A 20,994-nucleotide genomic window follows, 5' to 3' on the forward strand; every position below is an offset into this window, starting at 1 on the left:
CATTACAAATCTGTGTTTCAAGAATAACAGCATTTTCAGATTTGTGTGGTAGCATTCTTAAATCCAAATATTAGCAATCTTTTGTGTTCTGATCCCACAGAGAAATTGCCTGAACTTTCCTAAGTAGTGGCATTTTCAGATTTCTTGGGAGGGCAGGGAAACCTTTTTCCTTCTTCCCTGAAATTCCTTTCAAATGTTCTCTTATAAATTTGTCTTCAGTTCTGTATGTCCACAATGTAAGCTTATCAGCTAGATTTCCTTAGATACTTCCCTTCTTAGCTGAATGCTTTACATTTAGACTTTTATTTCAGCACCACTAGTCCATTTTGTAACTATTTAACTTAAAAAGTGGATTTGTTTGTGCCAGTGAAGTGTCTCAATACCTTCATGTGCAGAAGGCATTTTACAGAATGTCTTGTGATTTGGAAGGGGGGCACTGTTGAGACATTTAAGATGATGCTAGGTGTTTGTGCACCAGTATCTTATGTTTGGAAATTTAAACAAAAGTATTTCTCTCAAATCTATCCCTTCTGTACCTTTTAAGCATTATCTTAACTTCCTGTCACTCTGGTAGAATTTAAAGTTTATGGCTCTTTCCACAGTTGAGAGAAAGACAGACATCCACTTTAACATCTTAATTGTGCAGAGGTTTATAGAGATTTTTTGAAGCTATAATGCTTAAAAACTGAAGTAGTTATCTGATACAATTTAGAAATGCACTGAGGTTCCTTAATCCTATTGACTTCATGTCATCTGAGGTGCTCTGGCATATTTTAAATCTTGTAAATTCCATATTTGTCTAATTACTTTTTAAAAAATAAGGTGTTAAAAACCTTAGACAAAGGTTTTTATAGACAACCTAGACAAAAAAAAGAGAAGCATCTTTTAGAAAAAGAGTGAGAGAACATGGAATTAAACACAAATTTCCTGGATCCCAGGTTATGCATAAATGAAAAACAATTATTTTCCTTAGTACTATAGAGCTGTTTACAAAAAATACCCTTGTTAAGTTAAAATTGTTTGATCTCTCCTTAAAAAAAGATCTTAAAAAATGTTAATTATGATTTTATAGGACAATTGCATTAGTAATTGCATACCAATTTTTTTTGTTTTTTAAATCTTCCTGGAGGTTTATTAATTATGTGATAGAAACATCTCAGTTACAAACCTCTTAAATGTCAAAAATACGCATTTGATATTCAATTTGGTATTAATTTAACATACAACAACTCACTCTCAAATATGGATTGTGTGTAGCAGCATGTTTAAGATCACATTTTCTGTCTACCCATTTTGGAAGTCAGGCTCCCATACAGACTGTCCTGCTTGGAGCAAATACCAACCTATTCAAGAGACCTAATGCTCACCCCGTATCCACTACAAATACAACTTTCCCAGGAGTAAGCATGCCACATGATGTCAAAAAGTCAAATACTGCTCTCACTTACGTTAACTTTACTAGTGAAATACATGTAAAGGACTAATACAGTTACTAAGAGCAGAGTTTGACTACAGGATTGCACATCTGTAAATGAGCAGTGTCAGATGCTTATTTTAGCTGTGGCAGCAGGGTAGGAAGCATTGCTATGCATATGCTACATGAGGAAGCATTGCTAAGTACCTCCCCAAGTGTGAATTTTGTATGAATTAAACCTGTGTTGTAGCTAATAGCATTTTTTTTTTTATTTTCCAGAGCTCTGTTTTAGGCCCACTCTGCAATATTAAGTTGCCTTTGCTATGCTGTCAAGATGTGCGAAAATTAAAAACATCTCCTTCCACATGAAAATTGCTATGCTGGCAAATGGGCCCCGCCACTCCATCTGCTTCCCTGTCCTGTGAGAAGAGAGCTTTTGTTGGCTTAGTTTGTCTTTCAGGGAACATAGGAAACCTTTGCTGATAATGAAAAAACCCACAAACTTTTCTTGTTACCATATGCTCTGTCTCTTCCTCAGCACTCTGCTGGTAGAAGCTATGCTAATCGTGTTTTTAATGCAGCCCTGTCCAATTGTACCAAATGATCCAAAACTTATTTTAACTCTACACCTTTTAAAGTCACATTGGGAGATTAATTTATACAACTTTGAAATACCTTTACATTTCCCCAAGAGAGTAAAGGGAACTTTGTGTATGTTAATATCACACTTCTGAGCTAACTATATCTGATAGTTATTAATTCTTCAGCAGTACAAAAAGTAGACCTGAGGTGAATAGAAGACTTCTGATTCATGAAAGACTCGGGCTGACCTTGCCAGTGCCATTAATCATGAGTAAAGCTCAAGCAGATTGTATAGCACTGCAGAGATTTTAGAACGAGAATATAAGGACATATGCACTTCGGGAGCCATAAGCCATTGTCTTACAAAATGTCTATGCCTTAGATCATCAGAAAAAGTCAGATGAAAGAGATGAAGAGATCTTCCATGGCATAATGCCTTGCACATATCTGTACTTCTGTTACCTGCACAGCTACTTTTATACATGGGTATGTACATAAAGTGTGGACAAACATACTATTTCATATTTTTATTCTGCACCTGGTAATATTTTGGTAAGAACAGAATTAATAAGGTTTCCATCCTCAAAAGGCTTTCTAAAATGTTTGATGTGGGTCTGACAGTGAAATAAATACAATGATATGCTGAACGGTAGCAGATGGTCAGTTGAAAAATAGCTATCTCTATAATATGTATGCCTAAAGTACCTACAGAGTAACAATCTAATTGCAAAGAAAAGTGAGGTGAAGTTCTTTACATATACTTCTTTAGTGATACTTACAAGGGGAAAAAATGTCTTGATACTAAAAATACAATAATACTCTTAAAAAACCTTCTCCATTTTACGTTCTAATAATAGTCCCATTTTAAAAGAAGAGGGGGAGCCAAGGGAAATTTCCTTCACATAAAGGAATAGCTGCTTTCATCTTTTTATTATTTTGGAAAAATGTAATATTTGCATGAACATTTTAAATATTCATTGATGTATGCTAAGATTCTTTTCCTTTTTAATTTGGGCTTTACTTCTTCAGAGTGAGCAATAGCATTTTAAATTTAAATTTTCAGTGAAATTTTGGAAGAAGAAATATGACGTCTTGACATACTGTTTTCTTCTTTTAAAACCCCAAACATAACCCCCAAACACAATGTACACACGCCCCCCGCCTTAGTTTTAGTTATTACATATGCTCCAGGAAGTGATCTCCATTTTTGTTCTAAAAGAAGTCAGCATGTTGCTATTGCTTCTTGTCTTAAAGTTCTTGTCCAATTTACCATTCAGTTTTGTAACACCATCACAGCAGACTCTTTACCACTTAAATGATAAAAGTTTCAATAGGCACTTTAGTGGAATTACGAAAAAGCTACCACTCTTCCACCGTGATGCCAGAAAGCTATCTTCTTTCTAAGTCAGGTCAGTAAACTGTACCTTATAGGCCTGAGCTTGTCTCAGTGTAATTCCAGAGTAACAAAATAACAACAACAAAAAACTGTGTATATTACAAGATTTATCTTTCCTTCGCAGATCAAACCAAAACTGACATGATAAATGTAGTAACTTGCTGGAAACAGTTGCTGTCTTTTAGAATCAAAGGAATCCTGTCCTATTATAAAGCTTAGGTTTATCTTTTAAATTTGTTGTTGGTTTACTTTTCTTTTTATTTCACTGTTGTAGTTGTACTTAAGTGACTTTGTCAGGGTTATAACTTTCTTCTTCTCCAAACATGTCTGCCAAGATCTTAAAGCGAGGTCCCCAGTCATTCAGATAGTCATAATCCTGGTCTGCCTCTGTAGTAAGGGAGTCTATAGAGCTGAGAGACTCTGCCACAGATCCATTTCCTTCATAAGCATAGGTTGCCAAGGAGTCGTAAGGGGGTGCAGTTGGATCTACATCATTTTCCTGCAGCCTTTGATTAATGAAATCTCTTATGTCTGTGTTATCTTCCACTGGTGGTCTTTGACGTGGAAAACGCAAGGTATCTGGTTTTATGTCCCTGCGTATTTTGTTATCTTCAATCACTTTGGGATTCCTCAGGGCACCTATGTCGAAAGCCTGGGTGTCCTCTTCTCCACCTCCTTCATCATCATAATGGATAACATTATCTCTGATGTCTTCTTTAGAGGTCATCAGGGTGTTCTTTTTCTTCTGCCTCCGTAGTGCTACATACAGTACCACAATGACTGTAACGAGAGAAAACTGAAGTTAAGACATGCACAGAAATAATTTGGTACTCTGATGAGATATCATTATATCTTCCTTTGAAAGTTGCAAGCAATCAAAGGGACTTTTTTCCTTAGTAGATATGCTCCTACTATTCTTTTAAAAATAGCAGTGCTCTAGCCAATGAAAAGTCATTTGTTGTTTGATGTATGAGTCTAACTCCTTAGTGCTTGCTGTGCTGCTGAAGGAAGTAACAAACAGTTTTTCTGCTGGCCTGCTTTGCGAACAAATAGAATTGGACAGGACTTCAGCTTTTTAGTTCAGAGAGACAGAGATATGGGATTTTTTAAAAAATGTCTTCCATAGCAAAATAGAGAAAAATCCCCCAAATTTCCACATTGCAGAGAAAAAACCCACATAGTATTAAGGACAAAAAAAAAAAAAAAAAAAAAATTGGAATCTTTGAAATGGAGAAAAAATAATCCTACTTCAGCTTTTTATACAGCACACTGGCTTCTTCAGGGATCTGCTTTGAAAAATCCCATGTGATATGGTTCTGGAGAGAAAAGGGGTCCAGGAGAGCTGGTTGATTTTCAGGTATCACCTCCTCCAAGGTCAACAGTGATCCATCCCGATGAGCAGGAAATCAAGCAAAGGCAGCAGGAGGCCTGCATGGATGAATAAGGAGCTCCTGACTAAACTCAGAGATAAAAAAAGAGGCATGTAAGAGGTGAAAACAGAGACAGGTGAGCCAGGAGGAATATACAGTGACTGTCTGAACATGCAGGGATGTGGTTAGGAAAGACAAAGCCTGTCTGGCATTGCATCTCGCGAGGGACATGAATGGCAAAAAGAAGGGCTTGTACAAGTACTACAGCAGCAAAAGAAAAAGTAGGGAAAATGTGGGCCCACGTGATGAATGGGGCAGGGGACCTGTTGGCAAAGGACACAGAAAAGGCCAACCTATTTAATGTCTTCTTTGCCTCTGTCTTTATTGGTAAGGTTGTCCTTCAGGAATCCCAGGTGCCTAAGACCAGAGGGAAAGTCTGGAGCAAGAAAGACCTATCCTTGGTGGAAGAGGGTCAGGTTAGGGAACACTTAAACAAACTGGACACACACAAGGACATGGGACCTGATGGGGTGCACACATGAGTGGTGAGGGAGATGACTGATGTCATTGTGAGGCCACTTGTGATAATTTTTGAAAAGTCATGGGACTGGGAGAAGTTTCTGAGGACTGGAGCAAGTGTCACTCTTATCTTCAAGAAAGGCAAGAAGAACAAGCTAGGGAACTACAGACCAGTCAGCCTCACCTTGATCCTGAGGAAAGTGATGGAGCAAATAATTCTGAAAAACATTTTCAAACCTATCAAGAACAGGAAGGGGATCAGGAGTAGTCAGCATGGATTTATGAAGGTGAAATTGTGCTTAACTCACCTGGTAACCTTCTGCAATGAGGTGACTGGTGGATGAAGGGAGAAAAGTGTATTATTTTTATTCTAACTTTAGCAAAGCTTTTGATGCTGTCTCCCATAACAATTTCTCAGAAAAACTGAGAAAGTGTGGACTAGACAAGTAGACGGTGAGGTGGATTGCAAAGCTGGCCAAACTGCCAGGTTGTAAGGGTTGTGATCAACAGCCCAAAGACCAGATGGAGGCCAGTCACTAATGATGTACCCCAGGGGTCAGTATTGGGACCAGTTTTGTTTAACATCTTCATAAATGACCCAGATCATGGGATTGAGTGCAACCTCAGCAGTTTGCAGATGATACAAAACAGGGGTTGTGCCACCACTCAAAGGGACCTCACCAGGCTGGGGGGAATGGGTCAACAGGAACCCCATGAAGTTCAACAAAGGGAAATGCCAAGTCCCGCATATGGAAAGGAATAACCGCATGCTGTAGATGTTGGCTGACTGGCTGGAAAGCAGCTTGATAGAAAGGACCTAGGATCCTGGTGGACAGCAAGTTCACCATGAGCCAGCAATGTGCCCTTGTGGCAAAGAAGGCCAACAGCATTTGGGGCTGCATTAGGAAAAGCATTGTCAGCAGGTCAAGGGAGGTGATCATTTCCCTCTGTTCAGCCCTGCTCAGACACAGGGTCAGACACTGGTCAGAGTTCTGGGTCTAGTTCTGGGCTCCTCAGTACAAGACAGATGTGGACTTCCTGGAGTGAGCCCAGTGCAAAGCCACAAAGGTGATTAAGGAATTGGAACATCTGCCATACAAGGGGAGGCTGAGAGAGCTGGGACCGTTCAGCCTGGAGAAGAGAAGTCTTAGGGGGATCTTATCAATGTGGAAAAATACCTGATGGATGGAAGTAAAGAAGATGGAGCCAGTTTTACTCAGTGGTGCCCAGTGACAGGACAAGATGCAATGGGCACAAATTGAAATGCAGGAAATTCCATTAAAACATAAGAAGAAAGCTTCTTTACTGACAGAATGGTCAAGCATTAGATCAAGTTGCCCAGAGAATTTGTGGTGTATCCATCCTTGGAGATATTCAAAATCCAACTGGATTTGTCCCCGAGCAACCTGCTCTAACTGACCCTGCTGTAAGCAGGGAGATTGGACTAGATGATCTTCAGAGGTGCCTTCCAACTGTGAGTTTGTAATTCTGTATAATATAAAATGTTACAAACTGTTTTTATTCCAAATGGCAACTCAATAGCAATCAGCTTGTGGAGGTTTTTTCAATAGTTTGTCTTTGGAGATATATTTAACTGAATGCAAAATCTGCTTGTAGTAAACCAGCTTTTTTGTTAGTTTTTATTCCCTAACTACCTTTGGTAGAAATGACAGTGTTCTAAATGCTGTTGTTGAAGTAACACAATAATGAATACAGGAGTTGCAATGATTATAAATTCATGCTCAGGCTTGTGTGACCTAAAATAACTCCTGATTCTGGTAATATATTGACTGTCTTTTGTGTAGAAATGAGTTCGACAAGAATGACTTCAACTGCAATTTTAATGACTCTGTGTCAGGCCAGGTTCACAGCAAGAAATGAAAATCCAAAAGCAGTTTTTAAATTGATCAATGGAATAGTAAGGAGAAAGTCTGGATATAAGATAAACGCCATTCTCTTAGGTTACACACAGCACTGGGGATCTCACTATTTATACATTAGTTTTTCTGGGTAATATTGCCAGGCTGATTGGAATGAAGGGATTTATTAAAGGACCAAAACCTCTTTTCCAAACATAATCTAAGTAATTCAGCCTGGCATTCTGTGCAAAGCAGGAATTAAAATATCTTCATTAGTTTTGTATATGCCAAGAGCATCAATCAGCAGCAGATCTGGTAAGGAGTTCTTTGACTTGGTCCAAATGCAAAGAGGTATCCATATGTTATATTCTGTGTCTGCAGCTATTTTTGCCTATGCATTAGATATACATAAGGAGTAGCATGAGATCCAGGAAGCCCACTAGTATCAAGAAGAGCCATAGGCTAGCATCTGTAAGAATCAGTCTGCTTTCTGCAGCCCACATTGTGCCTGTGTAAGCTACAAAGTTGGTTTTATTTTGTTATCACTTCATTAAGGCTATATTGTAAGTAGGTTGCACATGAGAATTGACTGCTTTGGGCATGCTGTAAATAAGGCAATATTTAAATGTAATGTAGATCAAATGACAATGCCACCTTATGGAATCCATGCCTGCTTGAAATTAAAATGTTCCTGTAAAGTTTTGCATGGATCTAGCCAGTCACAGACTACATTACAATTATTTTCTCCTCTCTCATTTCTTCATTCTCCTTTGGTCAAGTTGGCATGAAGAATTAAATAAAGGCCCTTATTAAGTCCTTACTGCTGTTACTGTCAGTAGGACTTGTCTACCTTAGTAATAATCTAAAAATATTAATTCTTCAAGAAAAGTATTTAAACAAAACTACTTCAGAGAAAAAATTATGGTTTGGATTCCACTGAAAGCCGGTTCTCTTCATGCAATAAGAAATATGTAGGTGTTAGCAGATTCACGGTCATGGTTAGTGTTTTAGGATGCTTTCCTAGAAACATAGAAGCATAAAAGTTCTCATAGACTGCCACACTTTTTCAATGGCTTCTGTTAAACAATAGATGAAGCTAATAACAACACAAATTAATTCACAGGTGAATAATCAAAGTAATGCACTTCACATGGTTTCATGAGGACTAACCTAGAAGTATAGCAATACATAACAAGATTGCAATCAGTGCTCCTGTGCTGAGGCCTACTGGTAAGAAGATTGCTTCCACGTTGCAGGACAGGATGGTACCATCAGAATCACATCTGCAAACACGGATAGTCATTGTGTTTGTGCTGCTCTGGACAGGGTAACTGCTATCTTCTATTACTACTGGAAGAAAGTATAGCTCTTGCTGCCTTCTGCTGTAACCATTTCTCCTGGTTTCAATCCCAGCTGTGTTGTCTGTAAAACATGACACAGTCATTACAGGATTTTTATTGTGTACTTCAATTCATTGTTGTAGTTTGTATCACCTTTAGTGACAGGCAGCTATTCCACTTTTTAAATTCAGTGAATGACATGTGTTATGTAATTGCTTTGTTTTATCATTACAGAAGGTATTGTAGTCTGACCGGTACAGCTATTTTTTGCAGAGCATTAAATAATATTCCATTTCTTGTAAACTTGTTAGCTTGACAGCTAAAATTTCAAGGAAGACATAAATAATAATTAAAAAAAGCATTACAGGTATTAGATTAGGAAGGCTTTTCAGTTTTTCTTTTCTCCCTATCTCATTATATTCCAAGGCTGTGGTCCAAAGGGCTTTGATTGCACATGGATTTAGAATCCAGTCTCTATTTATTGATTAATTTCCCTTTAAAACTGAAAGTAATATACCTAGACAAAATGCAAAAACCCTTCAGCTTTCCTGCCCCATTAAAAATAAGTACAGAAATGAACTGAGTACTTTATAATCAGTACATTTTCCATCAATTAGTCATGAATGTGTTCAGGACTCCTAGAAGTTAAGTTTTGTCATTTCTTCCCAGTAGATATTCAGTTATCGCTGCTTTTCTTGAATCGAACAGAGCAGCAAGGAAATGATGTGCAGATTAAAAGAATTACGTTGAAAGCAAAACCAAAATGAAATTATCAGGGAATTAATTAGCTGACAGATCTGAATGAAGGTAGCCTGCAGCAGTCACCCTTCTGCCATCTCACCCATGTGCTTTACTATATCTTTAGAAGAGATCACTTGCTGTCCATGTTATGACTTTCATCCCTTCTTGGAGTTTTGTCACTAGGTAGAAGGATTAAGGGCTCTGAATTCGACACTCAAATACTTCTGTGCAGTTCTGATTAAGGACAATGAGAAGGAACCCTAAATATCCAAAATCAGATATGTTATGATCAGACACCATTGAGAAAACACTTGACTGACAAAATGTTTGTTCCAGAAGTCCCCTTTTTATCAAACTCAAACATGGCACATAGACATGTCAAGTTCAGTGACATTTAGTTTTGAAAAAGAAAAATGTCTCAAAATTGTTTGAATCAAACCAACTTCCATATTCAGCTTGTTCTTTCTATGGTTAATCATCTGCACTGTATAAAGAGTTTTAGATCTAATTTGAAGTCATCCAGCTTAATCTTATTTTTATTCTTATTTATATTTCTATTAATAGAATTATTTATATTCTGTTTTGTTTCTTCTAATTGCAATGTGGAAGATGACTTACAGTTACAATGCAACCAAATGACTTTCCATTCTCCTTTGAGAAGAATCAAACAGATTGAGCTCTTAAGTCTTTGACTTTGAACAATTTTTGTTGCTGTTCTACAACCCCTTTTAATTGTTCAAGGTCCTTTTGAAAATATGAATACAAGCACGTGTTTGAACTCTACACAGAGCAGCCTGGAGCTGCAGTCTGAAGCTGAGACTGTTTCTGGTTCTTCAGTCTGTTGGCAATAAATTCATTTTCAGGATGTGTGTGGCAGTCTGGAGAGAAGGAAAATTCTCTCTCTTACATGAGCAACTGAATGTGCTCAGCAGGGAAGCAGCCCTCTAGGGAGCAGAGTGAGGCCAGCAAAGTGGAAAGAGGAAGGTGGGCGGTTCAGCTGGAAGCCCTCCAGCTCTGCCAGGGCCTCTCACTTCTATTCACAGCTGGTGGATTGGTCTCAGCGCTGCTGAAGGCATAGTCTAGAAACATAACATTTCTCTGTGTTTATACTTATAGACACTCCAAATGGCAACCTTGAGCTTCTGTCTTGCTTCTGTCCTCATTAAGTTCTGTTCTGAGGAAGTATGGAACCTGGAAAAGTTTATTCTCTTGGGTGCACAAACATATTACACCTGCTGTAATATCACACCACCCATGATTTTTAGCTGTGTAAAATAGCACTGGTTATTGGGCTTCTTGATATGTTTAAAAATGTTAGATGACACACTTTAAAAGCGTTAATAGTAACACAGTAAACAAGATTGTTTCCTCAAAAAAGAATAAAAATTCCTTTCACAAAGTACCTGCTTGGTCCTAACATAACTGCTAACTCAAAAGATAGTGGTATTTATGTTTTTAAAAGATTTCTGTAGTGAAAATAAAAAGTTGTGTTTTTATACCTCTAAATTGTGCACAGAGCAGACCTTCCACCTTTTTGACAAACAAAAGGCAGAAGATATTGAAAATATTGTACAGAGTTTCTGTTTGGACAGATTTTTCTAAGAACTCTGTAAAATCATCAAAAATTAAAAAGTTTTTTATGGTTGGAAAATATTCCACAAAACCTTTTTTTCTGTCTTCCTTATCTTTCAATAAATAGTGTACTTCTTTCTTCTTTTTTAGTAAGTATTAAGAAATGCTTTTAAGAATGTGTGTATAGGTACATACACACACAAACATTTATGCATGAAAAATTGTGTGTCTTGGTAGTTTCTAATTCCTTTTTTTATGGGAATATTGCATTTGTTTTTATAGAGTAGAGAAAGTTTGTTAACAGACTACTGAGATCCAAAGTCATCATGGTGTCAACATTACTGGTCTAAACGGGGAAATTTAATTATCTAATAATATTTGAGCAATTTCCTCACTAAACTTATATGCTAAGCACACTTCACAAAATCTGTAAATGAGAAAGGTCATTGAGTTTAATTACTGTATAGCCTTTTTAAGTTTAAAGATTCTTTTGAAAAAATAAATATATAAAAATGACTTGAGAAGAACTGGAAGACTTCTACTTAAAACAATAGTTTGTAATTATTTGGAAACATTAAATCTTGATGAAATTAAAGGATATTTTAGTAAATGGACAGAAAGAAATTAAAGCTTTTACTTTAAAGAAATCTTGACCAAAGGACAAAGGTATTTACAAATACACAGTATTCATGTTATAAGACTACATAATTACAAAGATACTAGCCATATGGTCCTTCAAATGCGTTGAAAATTGAAAAGCTGAAAGTAATTCATGTAACATATGAGGTAGCTCTAAAGAGGTATATTTTCCTCCTTCTGTTAAGATATAGAGAAGTTTGGTTTTTTTTTTTTTAATTATAAACATTAGCAAAGTTCATCATGCTGAATTTTCCAAGAAAATACTACCAACAGCTAAGTAGGGAAGAGAAAATAACAGAAAATACAGTGCAGCATTAAGGGGAAGCAAACTTAAGCATTATCCAAAATTTTAAGTCCAGTGGGACATAGATGTAAAGCATTTAAATCTTGCTTGGCATAAGTATAGTTAGATATTGAAATGCCACAACATTTTTAAATACTAGTAGCTATTAAAACCGAACTGTTTAGACTAAGTATTTCTGGAGAAAAGTAATGACCTAATCTTTTCCAACCTCAATGATTCTATGATTCTATGATTCTATGATTCCAAGAATAGAATCAAGGGGACTTGAATCCAGTGTAAGGTGGTCCTTCATATTCATTGAGCTGTCTGTCTCAAGAAAAATATTTGAATGGCCTCTGATAAAATGCTGATCTACGTATTTTTGGTTTCATAAGTTACTATTATTCATGTCTGCAATACTATGAATTATTATGGTTTCATTATATGCTGTATTTACAAATCTTTAAGTTAAATTCTTTGCTCATCTGTAAAATATTTTTAGCTATCTATGACATACTAAGATAAAAGTCACTGATAAGTTTAGGAATGAACCATTTTTGTCTTGTCATCTCCACAGAGGAGCTATAAAAAAAAAGAAAATAAGCACAGTTTATATTTCTGCTGTTTCAAATTTATTTCCTCCTGAACTTTCTTAATGAAAAAGTTCTTCATGATTAATAGTTGTGCTTGTTTTGTTGGCTTTAATTTTGCATCACCTAACATTGACAAAAGTGTATGGCTTCAAAGATAATGTGAGTCATATACTTAAATGGTTTTAAAAAAGTCTAAATAAGTGGCCTCTGCAATTTTTTTTCATTCTGTGTATTATCAATGCTTTTTAGGGCTTGGGTTACTTAATTCTCAAGAAAGGAACCTTTACATCATACTCAGTATAATCTCAAATTTAAATTAAAAATAATAATGAATATAATTATTAAAGTTATAAAAAAATTAAGAATTATATACTTTTCCTTAAAAGTAATACTTATAACCTACATAGTTAAATAGGCAAAGTTACTGAACTTTATTGGATGGCTTTAGGTGTTCTTTCTTTGCAGAGTAATGTATACCCTTTTTTTATGAAAAGTTGATCATATCACAGTTCTTTAAAGATCACCTAATAGCTGATAAACTCATGGTTTGTTTTTTTTTTTTTTTTTTTTTTTGATTAAAGTAATTAGTGGTGAAAATTTACTACCGCTTATGATGTTTTAGCTGTGTCTGTTCACAAGACTACATGCTTGAAGATGTTTGCAATAGAAAAACAATCAATTTGTTCATCTTGGGTTGTTCTTTGCCACTTATCAAAAGCATTCAAGTGAAAAAGAAAAAAGAGATGATCAGTTATGACAAAAATTGGGGGAAAAATCAGAGATGTTAATTATATAAATCTACAGATTATTAAGAGTGTTGTGGGATGTTATACTGCAGCAGCACTGTCCATATTTAGAACGAATTCTTCTGCAGGACTATGCATCCTCCAGAAAGCACAATAGCTGGGTGCTTTGAAAACAGTTAGCAAAGTAATAGTATTTAAACAAGGCAGCAGTAGTGCCTTGTTTAAAGGTATACCTGCATTGGCATATGAGTTCTTCCTGAGTTACTGAATGATAAAAGGAAGAAAATAAAACAGGTAGCAGTGTTTTTGCAGGCCTGTAGGGAAATCTCAGCCTTTGGTGTTCTGACAATTCCTGTCCCCTAAAAATGAGAAAAGGTGCAAGACCTGAATTTATATTAATATGTCCTAGATAGTTTAACAAATAGAAAAGTCAAATTAAAAAGTTAGTCTGTAGACATGACTGTAATACAAAGTAATCATATTTGTCATTATAATCATAGCCTGCTGCTCTGAAGGAGAGATATGGGTAAGCAACTTACTTCTGTAGTCATGGACTGTGAAATTTGGTTTGTTGGAAGCCTCAGCTGACAGTCTGAAGGAAAACCTTTGCCCAGTTGGTGACAAATCTTTGTCTGCTGCAGTGACAGTCTGTATCACCTGAAACCAGATTAAGATTAATTCTGAAGTCCGTTCACTCCTCTAAAAGAAGCAGGTTTGTAGAAGTGCAAAATGAACATAAAATGAAACAGTGAAAGTGAAATCCTGCTGGATTACTGTCATTCCCCTAATATATTGGACAGTGGAGGCAAGAAGTCTGAATACTATAGCCTCCAGAGGACTCGTGACATCTCAGAAGGTCTCGTTTTGACATATATGAAGGAAATCAGAAAGATTTACCCTGTATTCATAGCAGAAGTATTTAATATTTGGTTTTTGTATCAAAATACTAGTGATTGTTTTCAGGTGAGTGATTAGTTAAAGACAGTTTGCTTTATCTGCTACTACTATCACTGTTTTGCCTGGTACGTGTTGTAGTACTTCACAAAGCTACACCCTAATTTTACAGCTTGACATGAAGTAGAGAGGGTTGAAAGGTCTGCACCATCTAGGCGTGAAGGAACTCTTGGGTCCCAGAGTCCTATCTACTAGATTTCAGGTAAGCACAGTGCAGTTGAAATGTTTCATAGTAAGATTGCCACTGATCTTTTTAAAAGGAAGGCATTTTTTTATGTAACAAAGGTCTAAATATTTATAATTTTTGACAACTCAGTGCTTATCTCAGCCTTCCTTGTAAAAGGTTTCCCTTTCTACTGTTAGTGCCTGGATAAGGTACTAACTAAAGGTATCTGATAAACTAGAAGTTAAATTAGGTTGTATGGTAGTTAGTTGAAACGTATTAAAAAAAAAAAAAAAAAGGTGAGGTAAGAATATCATATGAAGTCATGGACAAATGAATTTATGAACCGCTGAAGTTACAAGTCTTGACTTGGAAACAGTATTAACCGTTAATATGTATGATGGTCGGCCTTGGTGCTTTGCAGCACTATGTTTAATTGCACAAATTTTGTGCAGAAGGAGCACATGCCAACAGCTTCTGGGGCCAGTTCTATTAATACTGGCATCACTCGTAGCATAAGGTGATATTCTGAATCTGAAATAGGTTTTGCATGCTATGTATATATTTGAAACTGCTTATAAAAACAAGCTTTCAGGAGGATTGTCTTTGGGGTTGTAGGTTCTTTTTCTCAGAATAGGACACAGAAATGTATGTAATCCATCCTACTCCATTTATTCACTGCAGTTTTACCCTTATATTTAAGTGTCTTTAAGGAAGGGATTCTTTCTCCTGTCATACCTATTAAATGCACAGTAAAGGGTGGCTCAGGCCCATATAATCAGGGATAATAAAAATAAATAGACCATAAAAAGACCATAAAGGTCAATAAACAGAATTTCAAAAGGTGAATATTTCCAACACAGACATTTTATTTGTAAAATAATTCTAACCACGATGTCATTTTCAAACCCAGAAATTTCTATTGCTAAAAATAATAAGGAAAGAAAAAGCAAAATAGCAAATATTACAAATTTGAAATACCTGTCCTGGTTTGGCATTTTCACATACAGATGTCTCATATGGAACTGAAATTTCAGGAGGAAACTCATTGACATCCAGGACATTTATTATAACGTTGACTTTGCTGGTTAATAGTGGGTTACCTGTAAATGATTTTTAGGAGAAAAACGTTAAGGAATACTATTTATGTTTGTTGTCATCACCAGTGCTCATGAGCTGTCATAAACTGTTTTGGTCTCAGTACTGTGACTTCTAAAAGCCCTTGACTTCCATTTATTTCTGATTTGTACTAAGGAGAAATCAGAAGCAAACTTCTTATCATTTTGTCCCAGACTTTGATCCGTTACTCTTCATGGAGTAAGGAATCAATCAGCATGATTATGTTTATCAGAACATAAATTAAAGAATTTGAAGTTGTACCTGTAATTAAAGATGCAAACTTTTCTCAGATCGCTTTTCATGGAGTCTGTGGAAAATGTTTCTAATGATTAAAACTGAATTCTGTTTTCCACAATGGAATGCAGAAAATCAATACTTATTACTTAGTCACTGTTTACATCTTCAAGACATTAAAGAGGTAAGTGGAGCATACCCATTTAGAAGATGGAGAAACGTAAGAGAGAAAGACGTAAAGAAAAATCTTGCTGAAAACCAGACAGAGTCAGCGGTAAATTTAGCAGTGAAACGTGTAGAGCTAGCATTCAACTTGTGCTTAAACCGTTAGGCTATCTTGTAACAGTTATTTCTTTAAGTGCATAAGTATTTGCAAGCAGCAAATAGTTTTGTGCGAAAGAAACACTAAAATTTAAACAGTATACATTATGCTTCTTTCCGTTGTCCTACCAATGCAGATAATCTTCATCAGTCACTAGATGCATTTTATAAACAGGTTTACCCGCAAATGCAATGTCTGACAGAAAGGAGACACAAATTCAATAAAAAGCTGACAATATTCTCTTTTACTTTATGCTGAGACCTCTGGTAAGATAGCAGATACATAAAAAACAGTTTAGCTGGTGAGTCAAAAGGATGATTATTTTATCCTTTTGCATTTATGAAGAGTGGCAGCCACTATACAGACACAGTTAACTCTTCAAGAAATCTATGCTATGAATCAGGGTGGTGTAGGAGTGACAGCATGGGGTCATGGTTAAGTACAAGAACAGTTTTCTTGAATCTTCAGACATAAATGGACCCTTCAAATTATTTGCATTAACTGCTTACTTCATAATTTGTATAAACCTTTGCATTTCTGTTGTTTATAACTAACACAGCAAGGGGGAAAGTCTCTTCATGGTGGCACTGTAGAAATTTTACATGTTTTCTTTCTTGTTCTTAGGAACTACTAAATGAAGTGTTTTCAAGAGGCCTCTGTCAAAGCCAAAAGGTATTTCCCAATGATTTCCTAGTTAAGTAGGACCAGCTGCAAGTAGAAGTGTGCTTTACCTGTTTACAAGTAGTGGATAAACTGACCATCCTACAAATTCAGCTTGGAATCTAAAAAAAACCCCAAAAACCCACAAAAACCCACTACCCAAAACACACAGTATTTGTAGTTCCTTCCTATGAACATATCTAATTAATAGTGACCATATCTAATAATATCTCTTAATCCTCATTCATTTCCAATTCAGCGTCACACCTACTTGCAGAATGTCTCTGTGGAGAAAGGCATTGTGCAGTATGAATGAAGACAGAGTTTGGACTAGCAGCTGGGAATTAGGCAGTGGTTCTTTAGATGCCCGAAGAACCAGAAGAAATCTAGATCACTTGCTCACAGTTGAATTGGTTCCTTTGTACAATAGGAAACAAAAAAGTACTAGGAAGTTATTTTAGTCCATAGAGGGCAGGACCCCAACGCTGAATATAGACAGAGATCAGAAAAGCCCTGAGTAGGTCAAGTTCATGCAGTTACTGGCAGAAACAACCTAACTTAGAACTTCCCTCCTAGCAGTACTCGCTGCAAAGAACAGAGCAACTCACACAGAGTAACTCAGGTTTTCCTTTAGTTTTTGTGTGTTTATTTTAAGGTACCACACTGAACAACAGGACTTCAGGGCACATTCTTTAAACACATTAGAGATTAACGTGTTGCCATGAAAGTACAAGCATAGATGTTTGTTTCCTCTTAGAAATATGTTAGCAATGCCTTTCCAGTAAAAAAATGAATGTTTTCAAAATTTATGCATCATGTACATGGGAGATATTAGCTGATTTTTATCATTTCTATTAAACATATCAGTTTCTATAAGAAGTCTTTTTAGGTTATATTATTTTGAAGTATCTTACATAAATTATTTTTTCAGCTTTTTGGAACACTGTACATAGTATGGGACTGTATATTTTTAAAATGAACAAAGGGATTTGACATTCTGCCTTCCCTCAAAATCATGATAGGATAGCATACTTTGGAAATACAGACGAATATGAGTATACGTTTTATATTTATTTCTCACTGATGGTCTGTGATTTATTTTCTATGTTTCTTTGAAAGATATATTAGAGGACAAAAACTTTTCTTGCTAAGTATTTTAGCAAGGTAGAATTTTCCCTTGCATAAATGGTCAGCAAAAATCAAACATGAAAGTAAACAGAATTACTACAGCATAAGATGGACACACTTCTGGGTATCACTTTATTTATTTTCTTTCTTGTTTGCGCTGATATCAGTTTAACTGCTCACGTATATAAAGGAACACTGCAAGAAGATTGTGTACAGCTTTGAATTCATATGTAATTACAAAGACCTGTAATACTTGATGTGAACGAGGATGAAGAATTACATTTCAAATACCACTTTGCAGACTTGACCTCCATTTTATCTGTTTTTGTTTTGTTTGCTCTTTGTCTCAAAATCAAATCTTTTTGAGCCCTGTGAGCACAGCAGTGATATGCATGCTGGTATCAGTGAGTGAGTCACTGAAAACATCTGCTCATGCCTTTTAAACCCAGATTACACAGATGAGAAGACAAGTTGGTTAAACCATTAGCCTAGGAATTAAGAAACTGACTTCAGGTTTCAATTCTGTCTGTAAGATACTGGCAAATTAATTAGCTTCTTTCTTCTTCAGTTTTCCTGTCTGTAAGATAGTGACAACCGTGCTTCCTTCTTTTGCTTGAGTACCATCATCTGTTAACATCTTTATGGTTCAAGGATATTACAGTAGTAGAAAATATGTAAAATACTTTGACTAATGAACTTGTGAAAATCCAAGATATCTGAGAAAATAGATACTGACCATTGAGGAGAACTGGTGATTCCTTGATCCCAATTGTGGTATGCAGGAGAAGATAAACCCCATCTTGAGATTTAAGCTGAGGTTTCTTTAGCGTTCACAAAATTTGGGCCTAGAGTTAGAGGAGTTGGGAAGATGGTTTGGACAGGAAGGATTATGGTTACTTTATATTTATTTTCAACCTTAACTAGCGCCTTGAGGATGGGAAAGCAGAAATAAGATCTTATGCATCTGATCCATTTCCTCTTTTGTAAGACGCAAAAACCATTTCCATACTAAATAATTAAGCAGCACACTGGGGAACTTTTTGAGCACTGGACTCTGATTTTTTTTTTTATAGCATTACGTTCTTACAGCAGCCCTTGGCACAGTTTTGTCCTGGGGCATCTGGTGTTCTTACGGACAATTCACATGCATGTGCTGGGAGTTAGTATGGGCGAGGGACCACTCTCAAAGAATCGATTTACCCGTGAGCACCCTGTTTGGAAGGTAAGAGTGTTTAGTGGCATAGAAATAGGCTATTCAGTGCCAGCTGGCCTTTGTACTTGAAATGAATGCAAGCCATGTTTAATTTATTGGTTTGGGCAGAGTCTGTGGGATCAGAAATGTTCAGAAACATGGTTGCCTTCAGCATCCATGAAGGCTACCAGGGTGTTGATTTACTCTAAGAAGAAAAAAAAATACAATGAAATATAGTCAGGGAGTGAAAAGAAGTACGGAGAAATTGGGAAGTGAAATGGGGGGAAAAAAATGTGAGTCTGAAACAACCCCTCCCTGTTCATGCACTTTATTCTATATAAAGGCTGATTTTTTTATTTCCATGGATGGGTAAGGGACCTTCTGCATTCAGCTGCCTTCAGGTCTGTGTCATCATCCGTGTGTCAGCAGAACAATCATCTACCTCCCGCTTAAAAAGATCTCTACTTTGGGACAGGCTTCTTTAACAAGAGCAAGAATAAAGTTATGGTGTCTTGTGTTAAACACGACAGTAAGCTATCCATCACTCCACACTGGGTACACCTCTGAGATGTTCTCAAGAGTCAGTTGTGCTGCTATTTGGAGACAGATTCCCAGACAGTGTTTAGATCAGATGTTTGGAATTTTTTCAGGGTTAGAAATAAAGATTACAGTATAATGATACATGGTCAGAGCTAGTCATTGCATAACTTGGGTAGAATAACTTCCCTTATCCCAGTTCCCTATATGGAACCAGCAACTACTGTCCATATGCAAGATGTACTGTGTTATTGCTGGGTAACCAGGACTTTCCTGGCTGTGAGTGTACAAGTTGACACAAGCAAGCCTAGGACAAGCAGATTTCATAATTAACTGTTTGCTAAGGGTCCAGGTTCTACCTCTCTCTAAGCTGCCAACCTGCACCATGTCTGGTGTAGGCAGGGATGAAGGGGCAGGACCTGGAGTTTAGGGAAGAATGATCTCTGTATTTATATGTGTGTATATATATATGAATATATATGTCAAATAAATGCAGAATGAGGACACTGGACATGGAACCATTTACAAATTCCCAAACAACCAGGCTTTTGAACAAGATTTTTTTTTTTTTTTTCCTCCTCAATAGGTGATGTCAGAAAAGGTTACTTTAATAAACACAAGGTAATTCTCTTCTGCCTTATTTTTGAATGTATTCCTTTAAAAATTATAACTTCTGGTGCTTTAGTGTTAATAATAGTCAGATTTATCAGCCTGTAAGAAAAATCTAACTGGTACATCCATATCTACATTTACATTTATCAATTGCCTGCTGCTATGTTTAGCTACCTAAACTGCATGCCATTTGTGCCATTGTTTGAAAGGTAACTTGATTGCTCAAAAGTCATAATATTACTTCAAGAATTTACTGGCTGTGAGAAAAAATATAACACAAATATCATCTGTGATTAGTACAGGGTTCCATTTGGAAGCTACAGAAGAACAAAGGGGAACAATCACTTAGAAGGCCCCAGGGCTAAGGCACAGGCAGGGAGTCCATGCAAGCCTGCTCATGGCCTTGGCGTCCTTTGCCACATATAGGGGAATGACGGCAAAGCCGGTTTAATTTATTTTTCTCTCTGACTTGATGGGGATAAATCTGGTGGTCTTTGATTATAATTGGCCTGTTCAAGAGAAGATAATTTGCAGAATGACCATCAGGATGTGTTTAAAAGGTGGGTGTTTTTCGGTTTTGTTGTCCTCTCACAGTGAGAAGGCAAAATACATATTTTAGTAATAAAGGTTTTTAAGTAACAGAATGTAAAATGCCTATTACCAGTTTGGAGTCTGTTTATTTTAAAGAGATAAGGTAATGGAGAACTGAAAATACTTAGGTAACAATAGCGTCCATTCCCATGGCAAGTTTATGCAACCGATTGCAATACTGGGCCACTTCCCCTAGGTAAGCGTGTATATGTCAAGGCACTGTTCAGTGCACTTATTCGCTAATAAGAGATGGCAGTTTCAGTGTTTCTACGTCAGCACTGAACAAGTGGCAATTTTTTTAACAGCAGAAATTCTTCAAATATAGTCATTTTTTCCCCCTCTTTTTCTTCAGATGTTTTCTTCTCTTCTCTCTAACCTTTTTTGGTTGTGTGCAGTGTGTCATCCCTCAAACCGCAGCCTTTGTTTCT

At 36.5% G+C, this 20,994-nt stretch overlaps 1 protein-coding gene across 1 annotated transcript in view; it reads right to left on the minus strand.

Moving 5' to 3' along the window:
- Positions 1 to 2,835: 2,835 nt before the first annotated feature.
- The window catches only part of CDH12 (cadherin 12), a 630,395-nt gene continuing 612,236 nt past the window's right edge, over positions 2,836 to 20,994 (minus strand). Inside the window, exons 10-13 of the mRNA XM_076330376.1 lie at positions 15,153 to 15,274; positions 13,594 to 13,711; positions 8,311 to 8,562; positions 2,836 to 4,172 (exon numbers count right to left, since the gene is read on the minus strand). Of these exons, the coding sequence (XP_076186491.1) occupies positions 3,673 to 4,172; positions 8,311 to 8,562; positions 13,594 to 13,711; positions 15,153 to 15,274 (992 nt within the window). The 3' untranslated portion in view covers positions 2,836 to 3,672. The remainder of the gene's footprint in view (positions 4,173 to 8,310; positions 8,563 to 13,593; positions 13,712 to 15,152; positions 15,275 to 20,994) is intronic.

The sequence above is a fragment of the Aptenodytes patagonicus genome, chromosome 2 (genome assembly GCF_965638725.1).
Source record: "Aptenodytes patagonicus chromosome 2, bAptPat1.pri.cur, whole genome shotgun sequence".
Lineage (NCBI taxonomy): Eukaryota > Metazoa > Chordata > Aves > Sphenisciformes > Spheniscidae > Aptenodytes > Aptenodytes patagonicus.